The 18,077-nt window shown below is 38.7% G+C and overlaps 1 protein-coding gene across 1 annotated transcript in view; it reads left to right on the top strand.

Annotated features, from left to right (window-relative positions):
- NAF1 (nuclear assembly factor 1 ribonucleoprotein) overlaps positions 1 to 16,289 on the top strand; it is a 16,464-nt gene extending 175 nt beyond the window's left edge. Inside the window, 8 exon segments of the mRNA XM_042870511.1 lie at positions 1 to 114; positions 308 to 446; positions 669 to 762; positions 3,150 to 3,232; positions 4,225 to 4,385; positions 9,184 to 9,235; positions 12,930 to 13,035; positions 15,614 to 16,289. The exon segment at positions 1 to 114 is cut by the window's left edge and continues 12 nt beyond it. Of these exon segments, the coding sequence (XP_042726445.1) occupies positions 1 to 114; positions 308 to 446; positions 669 to 762; positions 3,150 to 3,232; positions 4,225 to 4,385; positions 9,184 to 9,235; positions 12,930 to 13,035; positions 15,614 to 16,005 (1,141 nt within the window). The 3' untranslated portion in view covers positions 16,006 to 16,289.
- The last annotated feature ends 1,788 nt before the right edge of the window (positions 16,290 to 18,077 follow it).

Below are 18,077 nucleotides of genomic sequence, written 5' to 3'. Positions count from 1 at the left end.
TGAGGGGGCGCCTTCGGCTGAGGGGGCGCCTTCGGCTGAGGGGGCGCGCCTTTGCACGCCGCCGCCCGCGGAGGCTCGCAGCGAGCCGCACGCCGCCACCTCGGACGCGGAGACGTGAGTTTGGACCGGGCGATGCTTTTCTATGGTCTCGTCCGGTGGCTTTGTTAGGATGAGGGGAAGATCTCTTCTGTGTGCTGGATGTATTTAAGAAAACGTGTGCTGTCCAAAGCGAGTTGCACAAAGCGTAATCTAGCAGCATGTTAACGTGGGGGTCTGTATTTTAACTCCTTTTCTTTCTTTTATTCAGTGACACAGATTCGGATAGTTCGTCAACTACATCGTCCTCTTCGTGTTCTCTTTCGGCAGCGTCTGATGACGATGATCACCCAAATGAGAAGGATAACAGAACGTACTGCGTTAGAACAAAAGATGAGTTGCCCCTTGATGTAAGTAAGAAGTGGTGTCTTTTTAAACGCTAATCTAGTAACTCAACTTCAAGTAACTTACATTTTTTTAAATTGTTAGGAATAAACCGACAGTGATTAAATGCACACTTGTGCACTAGTTCAGGCATACAGTATGTGGTTAATAGTTTAAAATGTGTTCTCTTTCTCTATTTCAGTGGTGAATGTGTGGCTTTATACTGAATAATGACTTGATATTTTCAGGAACTGCCTCCTGTTGAAGATTTAACCATAATTCTGCCTGATAATGTTGAACTGAAGCGTTTTGGGACAGTTTCCAGTATCATTGAGCAGCTAGGTAGGCAAGATATGTTGAAATAAATGTTTTTTTTTTTTTCTTAATAATTAAAATATTTCTAATATATCTTTACATAAGTTGTTTGTGAACCCTTACCCCAAAGTTTCAGCACAGCTGCATTGTGCTTCACAGCACTGCTAAACCTTTCTGTTGATTCTATGCCCTTATTCAGGTAAGGGGCAGCAGATTTCTGAATGAGAACAGATGTAAAGACAAGATACTGGATGGCATTTGTGTTGAGTACTTTCAGCTGGATGGCCTTTATTTGGCATGTGAAATAAGATTTGCAAAAGTTGATTTTGTTAAAACTTCTATATTGTATTTGACTTAAACTTATTTTAAGTGTTCTGTGCTGTTTGAATTGCTTTTAAAGCAATTTGCTTATGAAGTGAGTTTAAAAACAGTGCATTTATATTGAGTAGGAAACAAACAAATTCAAGTAAATAACGTTTGCTGTTAAAATTCCTTTTATCATAAAAGACTCTAGGTAATACAAGCAGTTCCTTGACAACAATTTTGTGCTGCACTGGTTTAGGATTAATCTCATTCATGTACTAGAAGCTGGCTGAAGGTGGTGGTTTCTTCATTGATTGTCCTGTTTTTCTACTTGTTCTTTCTCATTCATAGTAAAGATGGCTTTCTGCTGAAACAATAGTTAGGAAAGTTGGGGAGAAACTTCTTGCAAGTACGGGTAATAAAAGGGGAAATAGGTTTGAACTGGAAGAAGATGTATTTTAAATAGATATTGAGAAGAAATGCCTTACTGTGAGGGTGCTGAGACACTGGAGCAGGTTGCCCAGTGAGGTTTAGGATGCTTTCTCCCTGGAAGCATTCAAGGCCAGGCTGGATGGGGCTATGAGCAACCTGGTCTAGTGGGAGATGACCCTGCCTATAGCAGAGGTTTGGAACTAGGTGATCTTAAAGGGCCTTCCAACCCAAACAATTCTATGAGTCTGTGTTGCTGAACTATTGCTCAGGTATATTCCCACTGGGGATTAAGCTACACATTCAGTTCTTCCACTGTGTATTTCCCTCGCTGCCTAAATTCACTGAACTATTAAGTGTGTAGCACTGTTGCTTGGCACATCACAAGATGTCTGCAAACTTAAATTAGAGCAAAACTTGAAGAGCATAGCTTGGAGAAGCATTTAATTCTTGTAAATTCTATTATGTAAGTTTAGAAGAGAGAATTTTATTAGCTTTTGATAAAGTCTTATGTTGACAGTACTTGAATGACTTTGATTGAGAGGCATGGATAATGCTTAATTGAGCATTATGTTTTAGGGTGGAGAAGATTACCTTCAGAATCAGAATTGAGTTTAATGCTGCTGTTTCTCTTGACGTCTTTAAGTTTAGTTCCTGCTGAAAGTCAAGGCTGAATATTTTTGTTGCCTAATGCAATAGAAATAAGGAGAAAACAGGTGAGAGTAAATGATTCTAAAAGTTTCTTTAAAGAATGGGCCCTTTGAGTCTGGAAAACAGAAAAATGAAATTCATTCATAGCCTATATATCAAATTATTTAATACATGAAGTGTTTACTTCTGTGTCTTTTTGTAAGTGTTCAAGTCTTGCAGATGTTTCATTTTTGGAGGTACTGAAACAATCCTGCACTATCTGGCTGCTTATACCCTCATTTATCATGAATTGGGCCCAAATGTAGTATGGATCTATTATGTGACCTGGAAGTGCAGAAGTTTCAAACTGTGTGCCTGCACATGTAAATAATGCTACTGTGACTGGTCTGCTAGGCATCTTTTGTGTTCTTGCCTGCTTTCTGTTAGTTACTAAGAGGATAAATAGCTATCTCTATTCTCTTTTCTGGGGAAAATTTATTGTGGAACACTAAGAGGGCAGAAGAAAACTTACATGTATGTACAATTTAAGGTAGAAAAAATTGCTGTGCACTCAGTTAAGAAACAACCTGGGGAACTGCAACACTATTTTACGTAAGTGTTAGGTGCAAAAAGGAAGTCTCTTCATCTCTTGAGAGCAGTAATTCTGCAAACTTTGTCACGTCATCACAGGGGAAGGACTTAATGATTGTAAGTATTTCAGTGTGTGGACGAGAATTTCTAGGAAAAGCGCAGATGTTTTTCACACAGAAGGTGGTGACACACTGGAACGGGTGGTTTTGGGTGCCCTATCCCTGGAGGCATTCAAGGCCAGGCTGGATGTGGCTCTGGGCAGCCTGGTCTGGGGGTTGGTGACCCTGCACACAGCAGGGGGTTGGAACTAAATGAGCACTGTGGTCCTTTTCAGCCCAGGCCATTTGCTGATTCTGTGTGTTTGCTTTGTAAATTATTGTGTGATTTGTTTTATTTCCCTGCAGTTAACTCATACTGCTGTTGCAACTTAAAGTTCTATTTGGTTTTGTTTTCTATTTTAGTAATAGTTGAATCTCTGAGAGGCCTACCTCCAATAAATGAGGAAAGCATTATTTTTAAAGAAGATCGACAAGCAGCAGGAAAGGTATGTGTGTGTAAAGCATGATGACCTTTTATTCTAGTGTTAAATTCAAGCTATTATGTTTCGATATAATATACTGTCCAAGTCATCTAAATGTAATGCTTCCTTGATACGCAACTTTTCCTTGTGGTTTTGACTCTTGTTAGCATCATTTAGGTTTCTTAATTTCAAGAATTCCATCTTGGAATTAATTGCATCCCTCTGGAATTAGTGTGTTGAATTTCTGCTATTTGATGAATGTGCATGTGGTTGCTTTCAGGTATTAGATATCTTCAATAATAAGCTGTGTTCTTTTATTGCCAGGAGAATTTCTGTTGACTTACAGGAAATGTGGGGAATGTCTGCGTAGCTGTGCTCTGATGTTGTAGTCTTAGGCCCACATGTGCTTTATGTGACTGTGATGAAGGATGTTTGCAGGGAACAGTGTTGCTTTGAATTTTGTATATTTTCTGTAGAAAGAAAGCCATCATGTGGAACTAACACAGCCATAACATCTGTCTGTGCTAGATTTGAGTGGAATACAGAAAAATATAGCATGAAACTGCAGGTGTTCAATGCAGTATCAATCAGAATTCTCTTCGTGGAGTGACAGAATGGACACTGGAACTAACAGAAAGGCATCTTGTAGAGAGGAAATTTTAGAAATAAGCAATAAGAGATTATTGAGCTGTTCAGATTTGAAAGCAAAATAGAGAGAGAAAATCAGGGGACTACCAAAGGTAATGATGACTGAAGTAAAGGAAGTTGACATTGAAGGCAGTGCATTTGAATGGATGAAAGTGAAATCAACATGAAAAAACTTATGACTTAGAGTAGCTAGGGAAACACATTGCCAAAAAAAGAGCAGTAATAAGGGTATGACATGAAGGTAACTTCATTTGCTGCAATTTAAAAACACCTCCAAATTCCTAAATACAAAGTGTCTTAAAGATTTGGACTTGTGTACAGTGAGGTGAGCGTCTAACGTGGTCATTTACTTAAATTTTGTGTTTCAGGTATTTGAGGTGTTTGGTCCTGTTCAACATCCCTTTTACGTGTTAAGGTTTAACAGCTCTGAACATGTTAAAGCAAAAGGTATTAATGTGCAAGACAGCATGTACTTTGCTCCATCAGTGGAGGACTTCACCCAGTACATATTTGCAGAGAAGCTACAACAGTGAGTCTGATTTTCCTAATCTGCTTATAATGCATTTTTTTAATGTATTACTTTACGTAGCTGAGAATTAAGAATTAAAGTTAGGCTTGAGTGAGAAACTACAGGACTCTTCTAACATTTCTAGTTATTCTCAACTGTGTTGTAATAACAGGGTTGTACAGTTCTGATTTTCAGAAAAGTACAGAACAACTGCAAGCTTCTAAAGCGTTACAGTTAGTGAGGTTTGTTAGCTTTTCATTCAGTTTAATACTTAAGTTTTATTATTTTCTTGAACAAATACCATAACCAAAATTAGGTTATTTTGTACAAGAACAAAAAAATAGTTTCATACTTGCACCCTCTGGATGAATTTGGCAAGATGAACTCGCTTGCGTTTTGTTGTTAAGAAGTTTTGTAGCTTAATGTGGTTTAATCCTTTCGATAAACTTGTGTGAATTCTGAACAAGCTGGTATTTACTATTTTCAATTATAAGGCGAGAACTGAAACTTAATTATTAAAAAAAAAAAAAAAAATGATAATCAGATGGAAAAGAACAGTTCTGTCTGGAAATGACTTGCTTCAGTTTGGTGGTGTTTTTTGTTGGGGGGATGATCATCAGAAACTTTTCAATATCACAGAATGGCCAGGGTTGGGCCAGGAATGGAAGGGACCTCAAGGATTTTAAATCTCCAACCCCCTGCCACATGCAGGGCCACCAACCTCCCCATTTAATACCTGCCCAGGGCCCCATCCAACCTGGCCTTGCACACCTCCAGGGATGGACGGGGCACTCACAGCCTCTCTGGGCAGCTGTTCCAGCACCTCACCACTCTCTCTGTGAAGAACTTCCCCCTGACATCCAACCTGAATCTTCCTTCCCTCAACTTAAAACCAGTAGTGTTTGTCTGCCTGAGGCAAATAGAATTATTCAGTGGTTTGGGTTGGGAAGGGCCCTTTAATATTGCTTAGTTCCAAGCCCAGCTGTAGGCAGGGGCACCTGCCACAAGATCAGGTTGCTCACAGTCCCATCCAGGGAGAGGCATCCACAACCTCGTTGGGCAACCTATTCCAGTTTCTCACTACCCTCATATAGATTTCTTCCTAATATGTAGTCTGAATTTACCTTCTTCCATTTAAAGCTATTTCCCCTCATCCTGTTGGTATATACTCATAGAAAAAGTCCCTCCCTGGCTTTCCTGTAGACCCCCTTCAGGTACTGGAAGGCTTCTATAAGGTTTCCTTTGAACCTTCTCTTCTCCAGACTGAAGACCTCCAGCTCTCTCAGCCTGTCCCCATAACAGAGGTGCTCCAGCCCTCTGATCATCTTTGTGGTCCTACTTTAGACCCACTCCAACGTCTCCATGTCCTCCTTGTTTTGGGGACTTGAGAACTGGAAGAGGTACTCTGGGTGGGAGGTCTCACTAAAGCAGAGCAGAGGGGCAGAATCATTTCCCTTGACCAGCTAGTCATCTTCTCTTGATGTAGCTCAGAATTCAGTTAACCTTTTGGGCTGCAATCACACACTGCAACCATGTCAAGGCTGCTCTCAAGCCATTCTCTACCCAACCTTTATCTGTGCTTGGGGTTGCCCCTACCCAGGTGCAGGACCTTGCGCTTGTCCGTGTTGAGCTTCATGAGGTTGGCATGGGCCCACCTCTCCAGCCTGTCCAGGTCTCTCTGGATAGCATGACTTCCCTCTAGTGTGTCAACTACACCCAGCTTGGTGCCATCTGCAAACCTGCTGAGGGTGCATTTGATCCCACTGTGCGTGTTTCCTACAAAGATGTTAAGTAACGTTGATCCATGAGAAATGCCACTCATCACCAGTCTTGAGTTGGACTTCAAGCTATTGATCACAACACTGAGTGTGACCATCCAACCAATTTCTTATCCAGTAAGTGTTCTATCCATCAAATCCATTTTTCTCCAATTTGGTGACCAGGATGTCATGTGGGACAGTGTTAAATGCTTTGCACAAGTTCAGGTAGATGTTGTCGGTTGCTCTTCTTCTATCCACTGACTGTATGATAACAGGACTTGTTGCCGTTCAAGTGATAAAAGACTGAAAGGTAAAGATTAAGAAATAAGGTGTAATAGTGGACTGCTGAACATTAATTATCTTAATTAGTGATGAATTGCCTGAAACAACTATACTTTGGAAGTCTGTCACATGTGACTTAGTCTCTGTTAGTATTATTTCTCATCTGACCTCTTATTTCATAAAAAGAAGAAAGTAATGCTTGTTATCTGCATTAGTTGCACCTTGAGTATCCGCAGGAGTCTTTTATTTTTGTTTATTTTTCCCTGTGGAAGCAACAGGTGTTTAAACTTTATTTTTTCACTTTTAGTGAGTACCACTAAAAATACAGCATCACTGTGCTGCTGCTTTGCTTTTTCTGCAGCTTTTGGATGCCAGCTGGTGTTTGATTTGTGCTGCTAAACTTTGTTGCTTAGCACAGTAACTGCACACACTTGAGGCATCTGCTTTCTGCATCTATAACTGAGGTCCATACTCAGCATGTGAGATGGCTGACTTGTGTTTTAGTTTGCATGCTTTGCAAGTAGTTTTGGGAGCTGTTTGTGTTTCAGTAGAACTTTTCTCTCATGTATGGTACAAAATTGAACACTAGCTAAGAGTTTTTGCACTTCCACATCTCATTGGCAACTGAACAATGTGCCAGACTTTGTTTCTTGCCTTGCATTAAAAATGAGTAGTGTCATTAGTAGTCTGCAATATTGTACTTCATGGATTATTGTTGTTCTGTAATTCCTCATTTTTACTCAGGGAAGGTTCTTAAGCTTTTGTGACATAATTGGTACATCTTGTTGAAGCTACCTTTTCACAAGGCAGATAGGGTTGGTCATGTCAAGTGGAAAACAATGAACAATTTTCATGTCTTATGTCTACTACTGTGTCTGCATAAAGAAACCAAGATGACACAATAGGAAAGTTGAGCTTCAGTCAGTGCCACACACGCAGTAGGGCTTTTGGACCTTAATAGACTGCGAATTTGGTGACTTGGATGTCTGCTTTTTGTTAGTTTTCTGGACTCTGGATGAGCCTGAAGTTTTGAAAATGCTACCCAAAACTGTGGTATCTTGAAAAGAGAAGTAAACAGGATTGAGATCTGAAATACACCTTGCGTTTGAAGCACTTTTGAGATCTGGCGTGCGATTTGCTTGCGTTGCACAAAGTTGCATTGACATGAATAAGCCTTAGACTTGAAGTAAAATAGATGGAAGTGCCATTATTCAGTGGGTAGTTTAAAACTTCTTAAATGCAGTGTAATACCTTGCTCAAAACTGTGGGTTTTTGCCTGTATTGCCTGAAGCATGGAATAATTCTAAACAGGCTCATGTATTTCGATGATTCCTCTGAGCCACCTTTTAGGCTTTCAGATCTTGAAAGTATCTGAATTCAGAAATCTAAGGTGCACTATTATTTGCAAGAGGTAATTAAATAAAGCATGAAAAATGTTTATTTTGGTGGAATAATGAAGGGTGATTTGGCAGACTTCAAATAATTGTTCATCAGACAGCTTAAGTTTTAAGACTGTTAACTTCAAAAACTGAGTCTTGCATAGTGCCTAATGATCACAGGTTTTGGAGTTTTATGCGTGCTCTGGTATTTCTGGAAGGCATTTATTACCCTGAAATAACAAGATGAGAATGAGAAACAAAGAAGCTTGTTCTTAATGAGGAGAAGCAATGTGTTTATTGCCTAAGTAGAGTGTTATCTGCAAGCTAGAAGAAATTAATCATATAGAAAGCTCTTATTATCCTGCCTTTCCTGTAACAGTTCCTGTTAATGAAACTTTAAAATGGTTTGCATTCCAGAATTTGCTGGAATGACGAAAGTGAAGTGTTTCTGGTTTTCTAGTGATGCATAAAGATTGAGCTTTAGTTTTAGGGCTTGAGGCACAAGGCTGCCTGGTGTCATTGGCTGCCCTGTACTTTGCTGCTGCTGCCTGATTGTTTCTAACATAACAACCCTTGGCAATTAGAGTGCTGGTAACATAGAACACCTTGGAAATGTTTGGTTCCGTTTTGCAAGTAATAATTTTCACCCTTTCATGATTTTATATACTTTGCATAAATAAAGATTGTCTCAATGTTTCAGAACAAAATATATTAAATTTAGGAGGAATGTGTTCTACAGTCTTAAACAGCATAATGTAAGCTTGTTCCATAAAGTTGCTATTTATCAAAGAAGTTACTTAAATTTTATTTATTGGAGTTCTTAGAATCATAGAATCATAGAATTGCTTAGGTTGGAAGAGACCTTAAAGATCATCAAGTCCAACCACAACCCGACCATGCTGCCCTAACTCTAACAGCCCTCTGCTGAATCATGTCCCTGAGCACCACATCCAAACGGTTCTTAAACACATCCAGGGATGGAGACTCAACCACCTCCCTGGGGAGCCCATTCCAGTGCTTAACAGCCCTTTCTGTAAAGAAGTATTTTCTGACATCCAACCTGAACTTAATCTGGCACAACTTGAGGCCATTTCCCCTCGTCCTGTCACCAGTGAGAAGAGACCAACCCTGCTCTTGCTGTAAGCACCTTTAGCTCTCACTCAAAGCACCTTTATTTTGAAGTGGTGGTTGGGAAAAAACTGATACTACATCAAAATTTGTTTTGGTTGTTGGGCAAGAAAGTTTGACCTAAGTCAGAGCTTAATATTAGCTGTGTAGTATGTTCAGTCCACTCAGAAGAGGAGGGTTTTTCAAGTGGTGTATGTAGTAAAGTTCTAAGTTAACGTATGTTAATCTTTCTTTACAAATAAAATGATTGTCTTTTTTTTTTTCTTTTAGGGAAAAAGGGTCAGATGCATCTTGGAAGAATGATCAGGAACCACCACCTGAGGTAACTATTGCTTTTTTTAATGGTTTTTGATTGCAGAAAATAAAGACAAATTTCTGTGCAGAGTAACTAATGCTTGTTCTTTCCTTCATTGTTAAGTGAATCTGCTTTTGTAAGAGAGGCCCAACAATTGCTGTAGAGAGATCTTGTCCTCTTCTTTAACTTGCTTTTTGGAATTGAAAATACACATTTTCAGTACCTCCATTTCTTCAGGAGTATGTTTGTCAATCTAAATGACCAACTTTGAGTAGCAGTGCTTCTATCTTGCCTAATATTTTTATGTCTGCTAGGGAGTTCTTGTACTTGCTGTTCTTTTACTGCAGCTTGATCTTGCAAGTAAACAATTGTCTGTATGTAAAGGTCTCTTAGTGCCCTGCAGTGTTGGATGTTCATCTCTTAATTTAACACCTCTTCTGTTGCATTATTTGAATGGCTCCTCGATGAGGTTTCTTTACTGTTTCTTACTATAAAATGCTAGGCTAGCTTCCTGAGATCTGAGCTGCTTCCATACAAGTGAGGGTTTCTCATGACAGTTGTATGACATAGCTTACTGTGGAATCTCTTAAAGTTTTCTTTAGTGGCACTGAGGCTTTCTGTCCAGTGCTCCTTAATTCCACTAAAACTATACTCCTCATGACTGCTCTTTATTGCAATAGGAACATATTGATGTGTTTTTGTGAGATAGTTTTCTAGCTCAAAGCTTGCACTGTTTTACCCTGCAGTTTCCACTTTCAGATTGCTATATCCAGAATAGCTAAAATGCTGTCCTGAGCAGTATTGTGAAAAGATCTGCCTAGCTGATTTTTCTGTAATTTGTGAAAGCTTGAATGGTTACTGTAGTTGTTTGATATCAGCTTCTTAATCTAAACTCTAAAGTAGGAAAGGATTTTTTTGTTAGTTTTTTTGGGTGGGGTCTTTTTCTTAGTATTCTAACCAATGCTGCATTCACAGTCCTTATCTCAAGCCAGGTTTTCTGGCTTGAAGGAGGGATGTGGCTCAAGCCTTTCAAGCTTTTGTAACGTTTGAAGACATGACAGACTGATACATCATCGCACAACATCCCAGAATGTTGCTTTTTCTAGTATGATGTACAATGGATCTTGAAATACCACCTTGATTTCTTCTGCTGTTTCTTAGTCATGCCTCTAAAGCCGTTCAGGAGATAAGTATGTAAATGCTTGCTTGAATTTATGGGTACCTGAGTAACTTCAAAAATGTGGCTATGTATAGTGAAACAATCAAGTCTTCTACAGATAAGGATTCATTGCTTTTCCTGAAGTTAGTATTTATTTATTAAGAGATGTTTTTATTAAGGTAATACTGGTCTCTTTGAGCATTAGAACCTGGAAGTGCTGAGGGAGCTTTATTTATTGTTCTTCACTATAGGAACGAAGGAAGAAGATTTGAAAGAAATCAGTAATGGCAAGGATAGGCAACTTAGTTGCTTTTTGTGACACCTTTGTGTTTGTTCTGTTGTTGTCCATGTGTGCTGTTTCGTAGAAAACACATCTAATGTGTTGTAATCCTTTGACTCTGTGCAGTCCTAGCAGTTACAGTTTGCAGCAAGATAAGCAGACTGTGACAGCTAATGAGATGGTAGAAAGCAGCTTCTGCTTTCAAGACAGTAAACGTTGACGAGGGTGCAGATGAAATTTTATGCTACTGATGCTTGAAATTGTCTCACACAGCCAGACTCTTTCAGAGCCTTCTGCTGCCAATTGATTCTAAAGCTTGTCTGGCAGACTCGCATCATGAGCTGCATGTAAGTGCTGGAGTTGGTTCTTTTTGTGTTGCTTTGAAGGTTTGTTTTTGCACGAGTCTTAAATGAATGTGTTTTAGGCCTTTTATGCTTGGCACCTTTTTTAAGGCATGGACTAAGTATTCCTCCTGCAGCAGCTTGTTGAAGTCTAGACTCAGTATGGTTTGTCTAGGCCTCGTCTTTGAGGTAGGAGGATGATAGCGTGCAATCTATTAGCTGTGAGGCCAGAAAGAGTAGGTAACTGATGTCTTTGAGGTAGCTTCTATAGGATGTCCAACAAAAAGCAGCTGGCAGCACAAAGAACTTTTTTGTTATTTCTGTTCTACTCAAGGGTGGTGTACTCAATTATTTAGAAAAAATAGAAGTTAACAAACACTGTTGGAGAGGAGAGCCATGAGGATGATCGGGGGACTGGAGCATCCCTATGAAGACAGGCTGAGGGAGCTGGGCTTGTTCAGCCTGGAGAAAAGAAGGCTGCGGGGTGACCTCATTGCAGCCTTCAGTACCTAAAGGGAGCCTACAAACAGGAGGGGAATCAACTCTTTGAAAGAGGAGATAAGTGGTTTGAAGTTGAGAGAGGGAAGATTTAGGTTGGATGTCAGGGGGAAGTTTTTTACAGAGAGAGTGGTGAGGTGCTGGAACAGCTGCCCAGAGAGGCTGTGGATGCCCCGTCCATCCCTGGAGGTGTTCAAGGCCAGGTTGGATGGGGCCCTGGGCTGCTATGAAATGTGGAGGTTGGTGGCCCTGCGTGTGGCAGGGGGTTGGAGCTTCATGATCCTTGAGGTCCCTTCCAACCCTGGCCATTCAGTGATTCCATGATTCATGGTATATATCATTATATTCCTTGTAAAGTATAATCTAATTATGCAGAGGGGGGAATGGTTATATTCAGAATTGACTTCTAAGTAGCTTTTTTCACCACTGTATCAGTGCCATATTTTATGTCTGCTCTGAATGTACTAAAATAATACATAATTTTTGTTGCTTGTTTTTCCTTTCAGAAGTGTGGGGGGGTAAGGAGCATAAGCCCTACCACCTTAAGTCACTAAAAAGAGCTCTTCAGTTACTGACAGAGTTCTTTCCTAACATTAATAATTTTGTCCTTGCTCTAAAGGCAGCAAACCCTCACATGAAAGGAACAAAGTTGCAGTGAGATAGTTGTAAATGATGATGTTTTTCTCACCTTAAAATTCTTTGGGAATAATGTTGTTTATGAAAGTTTAACAGGAACAATATAATTAGTCAATATATCTGTATTTTTGTTGGTTGGTTTTCATGAAGTTAAATTTAATTGAGTCATTAATCTGATAGCTGTCAAATTATTACGGAAACCCATAATTCACCTACACCACACTTAGGTGAACTTGTACACTTTTGCAAGCTTTTTAGTAATAATTATTAGCCAGATTCACTCAGCTGCTTCTTTTTTCCCCTTATTTTTGGTGAGAACTATGTAAATCCCTTACTTTCTGGAATGTCTTTTGAAGAGTACAATAGAATCTTTCCAAGATTTCTGTTAAATTATCTGCACGTTCCTAGAATCTTCACTGCACTTTCAGCAATAAGCTGTGGAAGGAGCACACGAAAAGTTGTTTGCATTTTTGAGGTTGTTTTTCACTCAAGATGATAAAAACCACAAGTGTTCAGTGTATGGATGTTGCTGCTTTTTAAGAAAATTGCAAGGTATAATCGTGAATTGTGTAACTGCCTTCTGAGTATCTGTGGAATGCTGAGCTCCTGATTGTGTTGAGGAGCCAGCTGAACACAGTGGCTCTTTCAATGCACAATATCAAAGTGCACTGGCAATATTCTTCTCAGCTGACTGCAGGATGGATTATTTTCTAAAGAATGATTTATTTTGATATCTGAAATGATCTGCATTTTTTTGTTAGTTTGTTTTATATACATTTGTTTTACTTTTTTTTTTTTTTTAACTAGGCCTTGGACTTCAGTGATGATGAAAAAGAAAGAGAGGCAAAACAAAAGAAAAAGAAGCCACAGAGTCAAGGAAGGAAGAAAGTCAAAACAGATACAAATGCAACAAGTGAGTGAATACTATAGAGCAGTGCTTTCATCTCTTATGCTGTTTGAAAAATAGTGTTATCTGCCTTAAAAATTGAGCTTTCCTGCAGCTAATCAATGTTCCTATTCTTTTCAAAGTTGTTGTATTTATGAATTTGCGGCTGTATTGCTTAATTTTTTTGAACATGGCAAAGGGAAACAGTCCAGAGCAGGAAAGTTGTCAGCAGATATTTAAAGACAGTATCAACTAAGACAATGAGGGTATAGAACAGATACCACCTTTTGAAGTTTGGAAATTGCAGAGATTATTGCAATTATTTCAGAGATCATTGTGGTCCAAGCTCATCCTAAGTCTTTGAATGCAAGGAGAATGTAGAGGAATCCTGGTTACTTTTTTTTTTTGAGATTCAGGGAGCAGATACAACTTGAAATGGGGAATTTCTTCCTTTACCTGACAAAAGTTTTTTGTTTTTTTTTTTTTTTAAATTAATTCCTCTCCTTTAGAAATAAGTTGTCTTTTCACTTGACATAGTCATTAGGCAGTGGAAGCTATTAGAAGCTTATCTATGAAAAACCATACATTTTATTGCACAGTCGTCTCTATGTTTCTTTCTCCAGCTATTGACAAATGGGCTGTAATTGCTGCTGCACTGTTTGCAGTGACCACACTTTCCAGTGACTTTTCTCATGTAACTCTAATGATAAAACATATTAATGGATTCCATTTTTGGTTGAAAAATGGCTCTTTCCTTTAGCCTTACTGATTTGCTTCTGTTACGTTTTCAGTACTGCTCCTTTTAAATACCGCTGACCCACATCATCTCCTGTCTTCCTTCTCTGCTGCCGTGCTCATACATGGGCTTACTGCTTCTGATTGCTTCATTTCTGGTGTGCTTTTCCCCACTGATATTTCTTAGACTGACTCCTGCCATCAGGATTCTGCTGTTTTTCCTTTGTACAACTGCTAGACAGTCCACCCCCACTGAATTCCTTTTCTCCTTAGTTGGGAGGTCAGCAGCTGCCTTGTTAATTGCTTTCTTCTGTGCACAGTTTGTTCCCTTTATTGCTGATGGTTATTTTCTCTCCTGATTTCTGCTTCTCTGTATTGAATCTGGTGTAGTTTTCACCATTCCTATCTTGCAAATTGGTTGCAGAGCTGCATTTGCCCAGGGCTTTCTGAGGCTGTTAGTGTACTACCTTACATGAGTGAGAGCACAAGAGGAGCTGTCTCAGTATATCAAGGGAGTATGGGTTATGATTAGCTGTGTTTTTCTGTACATGACGTGCTTTAAAACTTGTCTGCAGTTTACTTATGGCAGTGGAATTCAGCTGCAAGGATAGCTGGCAAGTTGTAATATAAACTCAGTTACAACTGGAGTTTAACTTGGTTGTGTTGTCATAAAACTTAATGTTGGCTCCTTGTTAGAGCCTTCATTAGGAGGAGACAGAACAGGAATACCAAGTAGCAGTACGTTTATTATGAACATTTAATAAATGCTTACTTGACTCTTTCAATAGGAGGAAAATTCTTTAAAAGACAAATGCTGAAAATTAGTTGGCTTAACATACAGTCTGCTCTTTTTTTTTTTTTTCCCCAGATTAATTTACTTCTTAATTTCATTAAATTTGACTTTTATGCTGTAATACCAACTCAGGTCAGAAAGCAGGATGCAAGGCCTGATAGGTGGTAAATGATTTTTGTCTGCCTAGATATGTTTTAAATAGTAAATTGTTGCAAGGATAACTTTTGACATTTTACTTAAGGAGTTAGTATTAAGCTATAACTTTATGCAGAAGGACAGAATGCTACAGGCATGTAGGTTTTGACATGCATAATGTGTTCTAATTTAACATATTTCCTTTCACGTCCTTGAAAATTTTATACTTAGATGCTTTATATTGGTTAAGTGGTAGAATCATAGAATCAAAAGAATGATTTGAGTTGGAAGAGACCCTTAAAGGCCATCTAGTCCAAACCCTCTGCAGTGAACAGGGACATCTGCAGCTAGATCAGGTTGCTCAGAGCCTGGTCTAGCCTGACAAAAAACAGTGCTATAACAGTTTGCAGCAGAATGAAAAGACAAGCATTTTGCAGCAGAAGGAAAATCTGAAAATCTCAAGATGGAGTAAGGACTACTGATTTATCTTCAGTTTTAGAATGTGCTACTTGTAAATCTTGTTTTAAACTGAAGCTTCAAAATACTTGCAGTTGGAGTATTCGCTTGATTTGATAATGCAGAGGAAAGCACGTGGGAAAAAACATGAAATGTCCATTTTAATGACCGTATTTGCAACCCTCAGGATCATTCTTTCTGTATTTATTTAGCTGATCAGGATGAGGTACTAAACTGTGGATTTCTCAGTAATTCTTTTTTATTAGTCTTATTTATCAGTAATGTTTGAGAAGGTAACTCTTCGTATTTCCTTGACTTCAGCTCTGTGCATGATTTTAATGGAGATGTGTCTCTACCCAGTTGTGGATTTCTCAGTACAGGCTGCCTATGTGTATTCATTTCTGAAGACGAAAGAGAATCTTGAAGGATTTGTGAGGACTACTGTAAACTTTCAAAAATATTAAGTGTTCTTGTTTTATTTTTAAGGTGAGTATAAAGGACTTCATCAATCAGTGCAACAGCCTGCTTCAAGTTATTCAAGGGGATACCACGGCCAAAGATTCTCTGGGGATCCATTTCTTTCTCCATCCGGACCCCCACGGTTTCCTAGAGCACCACATCCATACTCTTCAGACAGCAGGATACACCAGGAGTCTCCACCGTTTCCACAACCTCATAGAAAAGAACATCTAATGATGCAACAGTATCCCTTTCCTCCTCCAGTGTTTGGTTCCATTAATGAGATGCATCAGTTTCACCATCCGCCTTCAAATCCAAATATGATTTGCACAGACCCAAACATGTACAACTTGTATCCATTTATGCCAGTTCCTCTACCTCCTCCAGGTAGCCAACCTTCTCAGTTCAGGCCTTACTAAGTTTCCATAAATGTGTATAGAATGTTGCTGTTTAAGGGGAGGAAGAACAGGCTGCCTGGGCCATATTTGCTTATTTTGGAGATGGTTATTTTTTTCTGCAAGAATGAAACAAAAGCAGAGTTTAATACTTTGTGGTATGTCCACAGAATATTTTTTTCTATGTTCTTTTTGTTTCAAAGAAGAAAACTGTATGGTAGAAAATAATTGATTATCAAATAATGGTTTATTTTTATAACTGTACCGATTTAGGATGCTAACTAATAAAAATTTTTTGGAGACTGCTATGTAGTGGTTGAAATCTGTTCAGTAATAAATAGAATTTTATGTAACTACTGTTTTGTGGTAATCACGGGTGTTGTTTTTAACAGCATAGCAGTATAACAGATGTAAGACTAAACTGTCTCTTTTATTTTGGCAAATTTTAAAGTTATTTATAAAGAAAATAAAAATCCAGATTTACTTTTATCCTTTTAATCCAGATTTACCTCTGTTTATGTAAGTTATAAATGCCTGCTACTCAATTTCTGACACCTCGTTAATTTCATGTTAAGTGAAAGAATGGAGCTGGATTGTCTGTTTTAATTAGCTAGAGCAGCTAGATCAGAGTTTGAACTAGGCAGTAAATTACTTGGTCAGATCTAGTATCCTACAGTAGCTATAAGGACAATATTAGGATGTAACTGCATAGAATGGGAAAATTAAAGGCCGTTTTAATATCTATAGGTTGTTTTTATGCCTGGTGCAGAAATGCGCATGGATGCATAGAGGCTTTTGTCAGCCTTTCTAAGAAGAAATCATCAGACCTTATAGAGACAGTGTATCATTTCAGAACCTCATTGATTGCATTTTGGACATAAAAGGTATGTGGCACTGGATAGACCAGGTTTTTTCAGCTTGCTTCTGGGAGCGGGTAGAGTTGTCAAGCAAAGCCCAAGCTCTTCCTGGCCAGAATTGCATTTCTGCAGTTGCAATTTCTTAGTCCCAAAGGAAGAGAGTCCAAGTGCAGTCTCTTTGACTGCATGGCTAGAATAGAAAACTTCACTGTGTATAAGGGGGGTGACAGGATCTTAAAGGTGGTTTTTTTCACTCTGAAAATATTGATAGTTATAGAATGGGACAGAGTGCTTAGTCTTGTGCAGCGAGTGTGGTTTTTTTTCTCAGACTCACTGGCCTCATTAGGTTCTTTGGGTACATGTTTAAAGGCTAATTAAGCTCTGCAGGTATTGTTTTTTATTTCTAATTTCAAATAAGAGTGAAGCAAAACCTTAACGTGTAGATGAGGTACTGTCATATAAAGAGGCTGTTAAATCTGGTATTAAATTCTAATTCATAATTTATTTACTGAAATCAGCTCTCTAAAATTTGTTCAACTGAGAAGGCTGTATAGATCTCAAGTATGATTGATAGTAAACAGAAGGAAAGGTCTATGTACACAGCAGCATCATATTCTTTTTCAGAACATGTGGTAGTTTGGTTCTTGCAGGTTTTTTGTACTAAGACTCTCTATTCATTTATTGTAAATGCATACATTCTGTGAGGAATGGAGGAGGTGAATTTCTAAGTTATAACCCAAGTATTGCTATTGGGAGCTACAGGTGTTAAGCCTTGTATTTGGTTCTCAATATAGCTTCAGGTTACATCAGGTTTGGTTTATCTGAGATTGAATTAACTCAGCTGGAATTTTATTTTTTACTTTGTGTAGCTATAAAAGCAAATTGTTAATGGATGGAAATAATGTTTTATGTACTCTTAATTGTACTGTATCACACTTTTAGTGTAGCTAGTAGCAACAAGTATTTATTTTGTGTAGAATGGGGTATTTATACTAATGGAGTGCAGTTCTGGTGTTCTAGGAGAGGCTTTGAGATGTGCTTGCAGAATGCAGTATTGAGGAGTACATAAGGTATCAACAGAGAGCACAGGCTGGCAGTGGAAGGCCATAGATTGCAAACTGCTCTTGAGGCAGTTCAGCCTTGGCTCTGGACAAAATCAGTTTGGAAGAGAACAAACAAATATAACAGGAAATGCACCACGTACAGCAAAATTACATCTGTGTATGTGCAGACAGATGA

Source organism: Lagopus leucura, unplaced genomic scaffold (assembly GCF_019238085.1).
Source record: "Lagopus leucura isolate 7727_CA_CO unplaced genomic scaffold, USGS_WTPT01 Super-Scaffold_100004, whole genome shotgun sequence".
Lineage (NCBI taxonomy): Eukaryota > Metazoa > Chordata > Aves > Galliformes > Phasianidae > Lagopus > Lagopus leucura.
This window is presented reverse-complemented; position numbering and strand designations above follow the sequence as displayed.